This window comes from Lasioglossum baleicum, unplaced genomic scaffold (assembly GCF_051020765.1).
Source record: "Lasioglossum baleicum unplaced genomic scaffold, iyLasBale1 scaffold0820, whole genome shotgun sequence".
Lineage (NCBI taxonomy): Eukaryota > Metazoa > Arthropoda > Insecta > Hymenoptera > Halictidae > Lasioglossum > Lasioglossum baleicum.
In genome coordinates, this window is record NW_027469879.1 from 41296 (window position 1) to 55888 (window position 14593).

Sequence of the window (14593 nt, forward strand, 5' to 3'; positions counted from 1 at the left end):
GTCCACTGCCAATAATGTACAGCGGATTTACTCCAGGATTACATCGTTTGACCCTCGGAATCACAGTATTGGTGTAGCAATTGACTCAGCCGTCCGATCCTCAAAGATGAAGGAAGCGTTCTCGAAATGCTTGACCACCGATTTGCTAATTCAGACATGAAGTTAAGGCGCCCGATGCTGAACTGAATACTAATTATTGTCCCTCAACACGAAGTTATACTCCCGATACAGCGGGTTTGCTTCAGGACGGTGGGGATTTCTGTGAAAGGTTCGACTCTGCAGAAATAAGTACCGACCTACAATGATTGGGACCTGTACCTTAATATTTATGCCATGAAATAGGCTGTCTATTACTAATACTGTACAGCGGATTTACTCCCGGAATACCTGGTATTACTCTTGGAAACGCAGGGTATGCGAAGCTATTCTTTCAGCTGCTGGAATATCATAGAAGGTGGTAACGGCCTCGATCGGTTTGACATTCGATCTTCTTAGTCATAATGAAATTAAGGACCCCATCAGTATAATTTTAACTAATCTGACCCACTAAACATGATGTTATAATCTCGACACAACGGGTTAGCTTCTCGGAAGGTATGGTATTCGGTATTATATATGCATACTAATTCATTATCTCTCTAATTCATTCCTCCAATTAAGCTGCCTGTCCAACAAATGGAAACTAATGTTCTTCCCTGAGCACGGTGTTATACTCTCGACACAGCGGGTTAGTTTTTCGAAGCGCATCGCATTCTGTAAGAGATTTGATCGTACATCTATAGATAATGATATACAACGGCATGACTGCCTGCTTTAATTTTCAAATAGTGAATTAAGCTGTCTATTGCCAATACTACTCGGCACATTTACTCCCGGAATATCTGGTCTGACTTTCGTATGACAGGATAGGTGAAGCTTTTGACCAAGTCGTTCGATATAGCTCCCGAACGGTTTCACACTCTATCTTCGAATTCAAACATGAAATTATGGTGCCCGTCACTAATAGTTGTTGTAATTTGTTCCACTGAACACGATGTTATTCTCTCGATACGGCGGGTTAATTTCTTGGACGGCAAGACTTTCGGTATTGCGCTTGACTTTGTAGAAACTGGTACCGATCTCAAACGGGGGACGCTCTATTATAGCATTCAAACCGTGGAGTATGGTGTCTATTGCCAATACTGTACAGCGGAGTTACTCCAGGATTACCTGGTTTGCCTCGCCGTTTCCCAGAATAGGCGAAGCTACTGACACAGCCCGTTCGAGTCTGAAAGAAGGTGGTAACATTTTCGAACGATTTGACACAAGATCTTCTCGTTGATACATGAAATTAATGTGCCAGTTACTATGATGTATACTACCTTGTATGACTGATCACGACGATATATAGTCGATACAGCGGATTAGGTTCTCGGGGGGTGAGGCGATCGGTAAGGTGTTTGGCTTTATGCTAATTGGCAATGCTCTCAAGTGGTTTGACGTTTCACTTTCATATTGAAACAGAGAATTATGGCGCCTACTGGTAATACTGTTCTGCGGATTTACTCCAAGACAACCTAGTTTGACTCTCCGAATCGCAGGACGGGTGAAGCTATTGACTTAGTTGTGCGTCTCTCAAAGAAGGTGCTATCGTTCTGGAACAATTTGACACTCTATCACCTAATTCATACATGAAACTAAGCTGCCCCTCACTAAAATTCCTTCTAGTTTTATCACGAGAAAACTAAGCATGACAATATCAAAAGAGGATTGGGTACACGCACGGTAAGGTATTGGTAAACAAAAATGACTTCATAACAATTTATATTATTTGCGTCGTTATGCCTCTCAACCATAATATTCACTCCATGATTATGGTGTCCATAGCCAATACTGTTTAGCGGATTTAATCCTGGAATACCTCGTTTGACTGTCGGAATCGTAGGATGGGTTAAGCTATTGACTTATTTGTGCAACTCAAAAAATGGTGGTAACGTTCTCGATCGCTTTGTCTATTGATTTTGCTGTTCATGCATGAAAATAAGGCTACGGTCTGCTAAAATGACCACTAATTTGTTTTCGTTATCACCAAGCATGACACTCCCCACAGCGGGTTAGGTTCTCGGAAGGTATGGCACACCGTAGAAGGTATGAATTAATACAAATTGGAGACACTCTCAAACGATTCGGAGCTCTACTTTAATATACACACCGCGAACGGAGGTGTCCATTGCCAATTATTTTCGCCGATTTACATCTGGAATACCAGGTTCGACTTTCGGAATCACAGGACAGGTGTATCTATTGACTTAGCTTTCCGAATCTCAAAGAAGTTGCTAACGTTCTCGAGCGGTTTGACCATCGATCTTCTGATTCATATTCGAAATTGAGGTGCGCGTCTCGAAAATGTACAATAGCTTGCTTCACTGAACACGAAATAATAGCGTTGGTTTAGTGGGTTAGCTTCTAGGACGGTAAGGACTTCGGTAAAGAGCGTGACAGCATACGAATGGGTAAAGTTCTACAACGGTTTATCAGTCTGCTTTAATTTTCCACCGTGAATTAAAGCGCCTACCACCGATACGTTTCAGCAGATTTACTCTCAGATTACCTGGTTCTTCTCTCGGAATCACAGGATAGGTGGTGTTATTGAATTAAACGTTCGACTCTCAAACAGGTAGGTAACGTTCTCAAGCGGTTTGACCATCGATCGTATAATTCATACATGAAGTTAATGTGACCGTCTCTAAAATGTACGCTAGTTCCTTCCTCTAAACACACTGCTGTTCTCTCGATACAGTGGGCTAGGTTTCCGGAGGATAAGGTCTTCGGTGGATCGTTTGACTCTATACTAATTGGCAACGTTCCCAACGGTTTGACGCTCGATCTTCAAATTCATACATGAAATGACGGTGCCAGTCACTGAAACGTAAACTAATATGTTTCTCTCAACATAAAGTTGTACTTTCGGTACGGCAGATTATGTTCTCGAAAGTAAGGTATACGGTACCAAGAATGACTTTATATGAACATATTGATCTTCCATGGTTTGACGCACTACAGTAATATTCAAATCGTGATTAAGGTGTCCATTGCCAATACTGTTCAGCGGATTCACTACCGGAATACCTGGTACGAATCTCGGAAACACAGGATAGGTGAAGCTATTGATTAAGCTGTGCGAATCTCGCAGAAAGTGGTAACGTTCTGGAACAGTATGCCTATTGATCTTCTAATGCATACATGAAATGAAGATGCTCGACACTATATTGTATAATAATTCGTGTCTCTGACACAAAATTATATTCGCGATACAGCGGGTTAGGTTCTCAGGCGGTAAGGCTTTCCGTAAAACGTTCGACTTTATTGCAATAGGTAACGTTTTCAAATGCTATGACGCTCTACTTTAACATTGAAACCGTGAATTATTGTGCCTATTGCCAATACTGTTCCGCCGATTTATGCCAGGAATAGCCGGATTGACTCTTGGAATCACTGGATAGGTGATGCCATTATGACAGGTTGTAACGATCTTAAACTTTGTGACGTTCGATCTTGTTATTCAAACATGAAATTAGGTTCTCCTCACTAAGATGTTTACTAGTATGTTCCTCTCAGCACGAAGTTATACTCTCGATACAGCGGGTTAGCTGCTTGGACGGTATAGCCTTTGGTAAAGGGTATGTCTATATGCCAATGGGCAGCCATCTACATCCGGTTGAATGTCTGCTTCAAAATTCACTCCGCTCATTAAGGCGTAGGCTGCAAATACAGTGCAGGGCATTTGCTTCTGGATTACCTGGTGTAACTCTCGGATTCACAAGATAGAGGTAGCAATTGAGTTTGCCGCTTGACTCTTACAGAGGTTGGTAACATTCTCAAACACTTTGACTCTCGTTGTTTATATGTATACGCGAATATGTAGTGTCTGTCTGCTAAAATGACTATTAATATGTTTCCGAGAACATTAAGCACGACACTCGTTACTGCGAGCTGTGTTCTCGGAAGTTAAGGTATTCGGAGAAAAGAATGGCTTTTACGGAACGGAAATGTTCTCCGACGGCTTGATTCCTTTCCTTTTTCCTTTTTTTCTTTCTTTTTTGACGAAGAGGGAATGTTCAAAAGATGTCCCGGCGTCCAGAGATGGTGGGGGCGGGGGGGGGGGGTCTGTGGGATACTTACCCACTAAACTCCCAGCGGTGGTCCGTCCTTTTCGCACATGGGAGGGTCCGGGATGACTGGCAACGCTTTCGCGAACGAAGACAACGGTGCTTCCCTGCGACATCTCCAGCTCTCCCTGAGCTCCACTTCGAGTTTCCATGCCCAGTCCTCATCTTCCTTTGGCAGTATCGCGGACCACTCGCGCGGCACCGACACCTCCCTTAACAGCGATTCCTCGACGATCGCACTCTAGGCCGACCGCCCGCGGTCCCCTCCAATCGACGAGAATGCGTACAGCGGGAACTCGCCTCGCCGCCGTAGGTTCTTCACCGAACGATTATCCGGGATTCCCTCCTCGCGCCGCATTAACACCAGCTTGTGGAGAGACGAACGTGCGTCCCGCCCGTCGCAACCGCCGTTCTCTTCCGAGACGGCCACGGGTCTGGATCCCCTCTTCACAACCCCGCTCCGCCTCCTGCTTCCGCTGCATGACCTGCCCATAGAAGGTGGCCACCGCTCGACAAACTCGATCGCTCCCAGCCATGCCGGGTACGATGGCATGGAGCGAGAGGTCCCATCCTACGAACGCTGAAGCTCCCTCCTCACCGGCGTCCAGCCGGACACTCCTCCAGGCTGTGCTGCGCGCAGTCCCCCTCCGCTCCGCATGCCAACACCCTGGCGTCACCACCTCCCAGATCATGTACTGGTACCCCCGGAAGCATCTGTGCCCGTAGAGTACCTGAGTGAGGCGGAATGTCCGCTTGCTGCGGCTCCGCATCCAGTCGTCCAGTACCGGGACAATGGGTACGACATCCCCGTGGCGTGCGCTGTTCGGACTGCGCAGCCGTCTCTGCCACCTCTTCATAACGGACCGCCAGATCTCCCTATTCTTTCTTCGATTTCTTCGAGTTCTTCCGATCGTGGGCCGGAGATCCCTACGCTGTAGCAGCGCAGGAGCACATAGATCAGCTTTTTCTCCGACACCGGTGCCCCATACAGGGCCATCGAGCGGATGACACCGGCGTAGATTCGGCGCACCCTCTCGTCCGGCCCTCGTATGTTGGGCAGCACTCGACACATCGCTACGCCCGTCCTCTACAGACGGGGGCGATCTCCTCTAAATGGTGCTCGAAAGTCCATCGGGCCTCCAGGACGAGGACGAGGTACTTCATTTTTCCTCCGATCTGGGCGGCCTTTCGTCCGTCGCTGATTCTTCCTCTTGCGGGTAGTATTACCCGTCTCTCCGCCTCCCCCCCCGCTGTGGAACCAGATGGCCAGGGTCTTCTCCGGCGAGACGCGGAATCCCAGGCGTTCTATGGCCCCAACTACTGCGACCACCCATTCTCGGCGCGCAGGACCGTCTCTTTGTAGTTCATCCCGCTTGCCGCGACCAGGGTATCGTCCGCGTAACACGTGACGCTCACTCGGGGCGGGAGTGCGGCGTGTAGCACCTCGTCGTATGCTTAGTCCCACAAGGATCGGTCGCAGCTACGACACCAGCGGGACCCCGCCGTACACACCCCGGCTGACACTGCCGTCCCTCCCCGGATATTCTTAATACCTGCGACGTCGAGCTCGACGGCTAGCATGACCCGTCGAGCGACCCGTTCCGAGAGGGAATTGACGGGCAGGAGCGTCTCGATGGTCCAACATCCCTGCCCAAAACCGAACTGGCGATCGTCCAGATCCGGACCTACGTTGAGAGGTGGGTAGTCAGTCTACGACCCAACACCCTCTCCAACAATATTCTGCCCCCGTCCCGCAAGTAAATCAGCCTGTACGCCGACGGAGATTGCTGGGACTTTCCAGGGTTCTACAGCAATACCCCCTTGCCCTCTTCCATCTCTTCCGGAATCTTCCACACTTGAGGCACTCGTCGGAGAGAGCCTATAACCGAAGGCCTTGAGTTCCGAGAATCTAACCAGCTGCACCGATTGTGTTGCTTAATGTACACGGATACAAATTAGTAGACATATTAGCTGACGGAAGCGCGATATTCACGTATGAAAAGAAGCCGTGCAGTCAAACCGTTCGGGAACGGAACCACGTTCTGTGACAGACGAACTGCTAGGTCAATAGCTTCACCTATATGGTGATTCGAAGAGTCACACCTGGTATACCGAGAGTAAGTCCACTGAACTATTTTGTGCAACAGACACATTAATTCACGGTTTTAATGTTAAATTAGAGCGTCTAACAGTTTTCGAGCGTTACCAGTTGGGATAAAGTCAAACTTTTTTCCGAAGTCCGTACCTGCCGCGAAACTAACTCGCAGTATATGGAGTACATCTTCGTGTTCAGAGATAGAAATTAATATATATTTAGTGACAGACACCTTAATTGCATGCATGAATTAGATGAGCGAGTGTCAAAGCATACTAGAACGATACCACATTCTTTGAAGGGCGCGCAGATAAGTCAATAGCTTGACCTACCTTGTGATACCGAGGGTCACACATATTTTACAGCAGAAAGCTGCTGAACAGTTTTGCCATCGACACCATAACTGAAGGTATGAAAATTGAGGTAGAGGGTCAAGCAGTCGGAGAGAATTACCAGTTCGAATAAGTCTTTTTTTTTACCAAAATCCTTAAATTGCGAGAACCCAACTCGCTGCAGCCATTGTGTTCCGTAGCTTCCACGTGATCAACATAGTATCCATTTTAGCAGGCGGACATGTTGTTGTCATGTAAGAATAGCAAAATCGAGAGCGAAACCGTTCGAGAACGTTACCGCCTTCTTTGAAACTAGCAGATACAACTCAATAGCTTCACCAATCCTGTGATTGCGAAAGTCAGACCACGTATTCTAGGCGCAAATGCCCTGAATAATATTGGAAATATGCACAGTAGTTGACGACATGAATATTAAGGTTAAGAGTCAAGCCGTCGGAGAACATTACCAATTGGTATAAAGTCATTCGTCTTATCCTACAACTTACACTCAGAGAAAGCAAGCCGCTGCAGCGATTGTCTTGCTTTGCGTACACAGGAACAAATTTGTGGAAATTTTAACTGGCGGACACCTTATTTTCATATACGAATAGAATAAACGGGAGTCAAACCGTACAAGAACGTTCCCACCTTCTTTGGGAGTCGCACGGCTAAATCAATAGCTTCACCTCTCCCGTGATTCCGAGCATCAAGCCAGATATGCCGGGTGTAAATCCGTGGGTCTTCTTGGCCCTAGACACCTTAATTCACGGATTGAATATTAAAGGAGGGGGGTCAAATCATCGTAGAACGATACCTAATAATATAGGGTCAGACCATTACCGAAGGCATTAACTTCCTAAATCCTAACCCGTTGTGCGAAGGTCATGCTTTGTGCTCTCGGACACAAATGAGTAGACATTATAGCAGAACCACATATTATGTTCATATAACGAATTAGACTATCGAGAGTCCACGGTTTGAGATTGTACAACCTTCTTTGACCGTCGCACATCTAATTCAACAGCTTCACCAATCCTGTGATTCCTATTGTCAAACCATGTATTGCGGGATGTAAATTCGCTGAACAATATTGGCAATAGAATCCCTACTCCACGTTACAGATATTAAAATATAGAGAGAAACCGTTGGAGAACATTACCAATTTGTACAATGTCAAACTTTTCACTAGATATCGTACCATCCGGGAACCCAAACGGCGAGCTGTATCGAGGGCATGACTTCGTGATCAGAGACCTAAATCAGTATGCATATTAGGGACGGACACCATAATTTCAAGTATGACTTTGACGGTCGATGATCAATCCGTTTGAAAACCGTAGCACCTTCTTCGCTAGTCGCACAGCTACATCAATAGCACAACCTGTCCTGTGATTTCGAGAGTCAAAGTAGGTACTCCGGGAATAAACACTCTAAAAAGTGTTGGCAGTAGACAACTTAATTCACGGTATGATTATTAAGTTTGAGCGACAAACCGTTTGAGAGCGTTTCCAATTGGTAGTAAGTCAAACGATACACAGACGACCTTACCCTCCGATGAACTATCCCTCTATATCGAGAGTGTAACATCGTGTTCAGAAGGGAGAATAGCTATATATTTTAATGACGGACACCTTAATTTCATGTGTGAATTTGAAGATCGTGTCATATACCAGTTGAGACCGTTACCACCTTCTATAAGAGTCGAAGGTCTAAGTTAGTTGCTTCAGCTATCCTACGATTCGAAAGTCATCCCAGACATCCGAATTGAAAACTCGCTGAACAGTATTGGCAACAGAGACCTTAATACGCGGACTGAATATTAAAGTACAGAGTCTATCTCTTTTAGAACGTGCCCTGCTGGTGTAATGTCAAAAGTTTTACCGAATACCTTACCATCCAAGAACCTAACCTGCTGCATCGAGAGTATAACTTCGTGATCCGAGATACAAATTAGAATATATTTTCTTGTCGGGCAGTATAATTTCATGTACGAATTAGCAAACCAAGTCTCAAATCGTTTGAGGACGTTACCACCTTCTTTAAGCTTCAACCGGCATCGTCAATAGCTTCACCTATCCTGTTATTCCGAGAGTCAAGCCAGGTAAATCAGGAGTACGTCCGTTGATCCATATTGGCAATAGATACCTTAACTCACGATACGACTATTATAGTAGCAAGTCAATCCATCGGAGAGCATTCCCAATTGCTATAGAATCATTCTTTCTACCGCATATATTTCATTCCTGTAACCCAACCGCTGTACTAGTGCCATGTTCAGTACTCACGGAACAAATTGGTAGACACTGTAGCAGTAGCACACCTTATGTTCGTACATAAATAAGAATATCGAGTGTAAACCGTTCAAGAATGTTACCACCTTCCTTGAGAGTCGAACGGCGCAGTCAATAGCTTCACCTATCCTGTGGTTTCTAGAGATAAACCATGTGTCCCAGGATTTAATCCGCTGAATAGTATTAGTAATAGACACTACAATTCACGGCTTGTACATTAAAACAGAGCGTCAAAACCGTTTGAGAACGTTACCGATTGATATAAAGTCAATCGTTTTACCGAAGATCTGACCTTCCACGAATATCGCCGGCTTCATCGCGAGTATAACTTTGTGTCCAGAGAAACAAATTACTATAAATCTTATTGACGTCCACCATAATTTCAGGTATGATTTCGATGCTCGAGTGACAAACCGTGCGAGACTGTGGCAACCTTCTTTCGCTATCGATCAGCTGTATAATAGCATCACCAATACTATGATTCCGACTGTCGAAACCAGGAACTCCGGGCCTAAATCCGCAGAACAGTAATTGCATTAGACATCATAATTCTCGCGCATTAATCATTAATGTAGGGCGTCAATCCATTGCAGAACGTTACCTATTGCTATACAGTCAAAGTGTTACCGAAGGCATTACCTCCCGAGAAGCAAACCCGCTGTATCAAGAGTATAACTTCGTCTTCAGAGAAACAAATTAGTATACATTTTGGAGACGACACATTAATTTGGTGTATGAATTGAGGATCGAGGGTCAAACCGTTCGAGGACGTTCCCACCATCCTTGGCTGTCGAACGTCTAAGATAATAGCTTCACCTATCCTGTGATTCCGACAGTCAAATCAGATATTCCGGAAGTGCATCCACTGACAGTATTGGCAACATACACCATAATTCACGGTATAAATGCTAAACAACAAAGTCAAACCATGTATAACGTAATCAATTTCTATAAAGACAAACTTTTTATCTACGGCCTTACATTCCGCGAAGCCTAACCATATACATCTAGAGTATGACTTCGTACTCAGAGAAAGACATTAGCATTCATGTTTGTGATGGGCATCATAATTTCAGGTATGAAATAGAAGATACGAGGGCAAATCTTTCCAGAACTATATCACCTTCTCTGAGTGACGCACAAGTAATTCATAAGCTCCACATCTCCAGTGATTCCGAGAGTCAAACACAGCAATTCCGCGAGTAAGTCCGCAGAAATGTATTGGCTCTAGACACATTAATTCGCGGTATATTCTTGAGTACCTGATTTACTTTTCGGAATCACAGGATATGTGCAGCTATTGACATAGATGTGCGACTCACAAAGATGGAGGTATCGTTCTCGACCGGTTTTACTGATAATCTTCTCATTCATACATGAAAGTAAGGTGCCTGTCACTAAAGTGTATACAAATTCTTGCCTCTGAACACTGCTTTATGCTCTCGGTACAGCGGGTTAGTCTTTTTGAGGGCATGGACTTCATTAAAACGTTTGACTTTGTTCAAATTGGTAACGTTGTCAAACGGTATGACTATCTACAGTTAATATTCACACCGTGCTATAATGTTTCTATTGCCAATACTATTCAGAGGATTTGCTCCTTGAATACCAGGCTAGATTCTCGGAATCATAACTATTGCTGAAGATATTGACTCAACCGTTCGACACTCAAAGAAGGTGGTAAAGATCTCGAACATGTGGACCTTCGATCTTCTAATTTGTATATGAAGTTAAGGTGCTCGTCACTGAAATGAATACTAATTTCTTTTTGTGAACACGAACTTATACTCTCAATGAAGCCGGTGTGTTCCGCGGACGGTAAGGCCTGCTGTAAAACGTTTGTGTTTTTACCAATTGGTAATGCTCTCAAGATGATTGACGCTTGACTGTAATATTCAAACCAAGAACTAATGTGTCTATTGCAAAAACTCATGAGCGGATTTAATCGCGGATTACCTGGTTTACCCCCTGGAATCACAGGATACACGAAGCAATTGACTTAGCCCTTGGACTCTCAGTCATGGCCGTCACGACATTGAACGGTTTGACGCTCGATCTTCTAATTCATACATGAAAATGATGTGCCCTTCACTGAAATGTATACTAATTTGCTCCTCTGAATACGAAGTAATACTCTCGATACGGCGGTATATTTTCACGAAAGGTATGGCAATCGGTAAAACGAATGACTTCATACTAATTGGTAACGTTCTCCGAAAGTTTGACTCTCCACTTTAATATTCATATCGCGAATTAATGTGTATATTGCCAATACTTGTCAGCGGAATTACTCCGGAATAGCTGGTCCGACTCTCGTAATCACAGGATAGGGGAAGCTATTGACTTAGATGTGCGACCTTCAAGGAGGGTGGGATCATTCTCCAACGGTAAGACTCTCGATTTTGATGTTTATACATGAGAAAAGCTGTCCGTCTGCTAAAATATCTACTAACTTGTTTCCGTGAACACTAAGCAAGTCACTACGTATGGCGGGTTAGCTTCTCCGAAGGTAAGGCTTTCGGTAAAAAGTTAAAATCTGTTCGAATGCGCGACATTCTACCACAATTTGACTCGGTACGTTAACATTTATAGCGTGATACAGTCTGTCTTGTGCTAATACTGAAGAGCGGATTTACTCCTGCAGTAACACGTTTGGCTCTCGGAATCACAGGATAGGTGTAGCTGTTGACTGAGTCGTTTAGAATCTCAATGAGGGCGGTATCTTTCTCGAACTGTTTACCACTCGATTTTGTATTTCATACATGATGATAAGGTGCCCGTCACTGAAATGTATACTAATTTCTTCGTTTGAGCACGAAGTTACATTCTCGACGAAGCGGGCGTGAGGTTCGCGGAAGGTATGGGCTTCTGTAAATCGTGTGGACTTTATAGCAGTGGGTAGCGTTCTCAAACAGTGTGATGCCCTATTTTAATACTCAGACCGTGAATTATAGTGACTATTGCCAATAATATCAAGCGGATTTATTCCAGGAAAACCTGGTTCGACTCTCCGAATCATAGGATAGGTGAAGCTGTTGACATAGCCGTTCGTCTCTCAAAGAAGGTGGTAACGATCTCGAACCGTATGACACCTGATCTTGTAATTGATATTTGAAAACAAGGTGTGCTTGTGCTACAATGTTTACTAATTTGTTTCCGTGAACATTAAGCAAGACACACGCTACAGCGTGATGGGATCTCGCATGGTAAGGTATTCCGTAAAAAAGTATGATATTATATGCATTTTTATTTTTCTCCCCACGGCTTGACTCTCTACTTGCTTATTTATACCATGAATTAAGGTGTTATTTGCCAATGCTGTTCTGGGCGCTTTCACCCGGAATGCCTGGCACGGTCCACGGAATCACAGTATAGGTGAAGCTACTGACTTAGCCGTTCGAACCACAAGAGAAAGGTAACGTCCACGCAAGGTAAGACCCACGACCTTCTTGTTAATGAATAATGAAATTAGTTATGAATGAATTCATTATGAATGAATAATGAATTACTGATAACGAAATTAAGGCCCCCATCACTAGGATGTGTACTAATTTGATCTTCTAGACATGAAGTAATACTCCAGATACATCGGGTTAGCTTCTCGAAGGCAAAACCATCAGCGAATGTTGGACTCTGATACCATTGCGAACATTCATCCACGGTCTGACTCTCTACTTTATTACCCATTACCGCGATTAAGGAGTCTACTGCCAATAATGTTCAACGGGTTTGCTCCGGAATGCCTGGTTTTACTCCCGAGGAACACGTTATAGTGAAGCTATTGACTAAGCTGCGCGCATCTCAAGGATGGTGGTAACGTTTTGGACCAGGTTGCCCCTCGATCTTCTGTTTGATGCATGAAATTATGGTGACGCAACTGAAATGAATACTAATTTCTTTCTTTGAACACGAAGTTATACTCACCATGCGGCGTGTTATCTTCTCGGAAGGTAAGGCCTTCGGCAATAAGATTGCCTCCGTGCCAATTCGTAACGTTCTACATGGGTTTGACTCTGGGCATTAATATTTATAACGTGAAATATGGTGAATTATGGTAACGCTCCATTTTTCTAATACATACATGGAGTTTAAGGTACCCGTCTCTGAAATGAATTTTAATATATTTCACTGAACACAAAGTTATACTCTCGAAAACGACTGATCATCTACTCCGAAAGTAAGGCCATCCGTAAAGTGTTTGGCTTTATACCAATTGGCAGTAGTTTCAAATGGTTCGACGCTTTACTTTTTTCATACTGTTCAGCTGATTTATTCCAGCGAATAGCTGATTTGACTCTCCGAATAACAGGATAAGTGAAGCTATTGACTTAACCCTTCGTCTCTCGCAGAAGGTGATAACGATCTCTAACCGTTTGAGGCTCTATCATCTAATTGATACATGAAACTTATGTGCCCGTCGCTAAAATGTATACAAATTTGTTCCACTGAACACGAAGTTATACTCTCCACATAATGCGTTAGGCTTTCTAAAATGAATATTAATTGCTTCTCCAAATACGAAGTAATACTCTAGATACAGCGGGTTAGCTGCTCGGAGGGTAAGACATACGTATATAAGTTTAACCTTTATACCAATGGTGACGTTCTAAAACGGATTGACTCTCTACAATAATATTCAAACCGCAAAATAAAGTTTCGTTGCCAGTAATGTACTGGGCACTCACGTACGGAGTGCCTGGTTTGACTCTCGAATTACAGGGTATGTAAGCTGTTTTCACAGTCCTTTCTTCTCTTAAAGAAAGTGGAACCATTGCCGAACGGTTTGCTATTCATACGTGAAGCTAAGGTATCCGTCTGTTGAAATGTCTACGACGTTGCTTCTGTGGACACAAACCAAGACACGCTAGAGTGGGTTAGACTCTCGAAGGGGATGGTCGTCTGAAAAAGGTTCGCCTCCATAGCAAGGACACCTTTCTCGAAGGGCTTATCTCTCGATATCTATGTTCGTGCCGTCAAATGACGTGTCCATTGGTCACACTGCGCAGTGTGTTGACTTACGTAATACCTGGTTAGACACTCAGAATCACAGTATAGTTGCAACTATTGACTTAGCTGTTCGGCCCTCAATGAAGGTGGTAACGTTCTCCGTCGGATTGATCCTCGCTCTTCAAATTCATACATAAAATTATGGTGCCCGCTACTAAAATGGATAATAAATTGTTTTTCTGAATTCTAAGCAAAACTCACCCTATAGCGGGCTAAGTTCATCCGAGGGTAAGGATTTCGATAAAAAGCTTGTCGATATACGAATTGGTGACGTTCTACAACGGTTTTACCTGGACTATTATATTTATGCCGAGAAATAGGGTGTACGATGCCAATGCTGTAAATCGGATTTACTCCAAGTACACCTGGTTTAACTCTCGGAATCACCAGGATAGGTGAAGCTATTGACTTAGCCGTTCGAATAACAAGGAAAGTGGTAACGGCCCCGAAAAGTTTGACACTAGATCTTCTATTTCATACATGAAAATTAAGTTGCCGGTCACTAAAGGAACACTTGCGTGCTTCTCTGAACTATATGTTATAGTCTCGATACAGCGGGATAGTGCTCTTGGAAAGTAAGGTGTCCGTTAAAAGGAATGATTTCATACGAATTGGTATTGTTCTCTGACTGTTTGCCTCCCTATATGAATATTCAAATCGTGAATTAAGGTGCCCATTGCCAAAACTGTTCAGCGGCGTTAATCCCGGAATGCCTGGTTT

The 14593-nt window shown here is 44.1% G+C and overlaps 1 protein-coding gene across 1 annotated transcript; it reads right to left on the bottom strand.

Annotated features, from left to right (window-relative positions):
- Positions 1-4477: 4477 nt before the first annotated feature.
- On the bottom strand, positions 4478-5005 carry LOC143220366 (uncharacterized). Its single transcript, XM_076446025.1, has one exon. The coding sequence runs from the start codon at positions 5003-5005 to the stop codon at positions 4478-4480; it is 528 nt and encodes a 175-aa protein (XP_076302140.1).
- Between the last annotated feature and the right edge of the window lie 9588 nt (positions 5006-14593).

What these genes read in the sequence shown, in the direction of transcription:
- LOC143220366 (XM_076446025.1), bottom strand. Translation starts at nt 5,005, where the DNA reads ATGAAGAGGTGGCAGAGACGGCTGCGCAGTCCGAACAGCGCACGCCAC.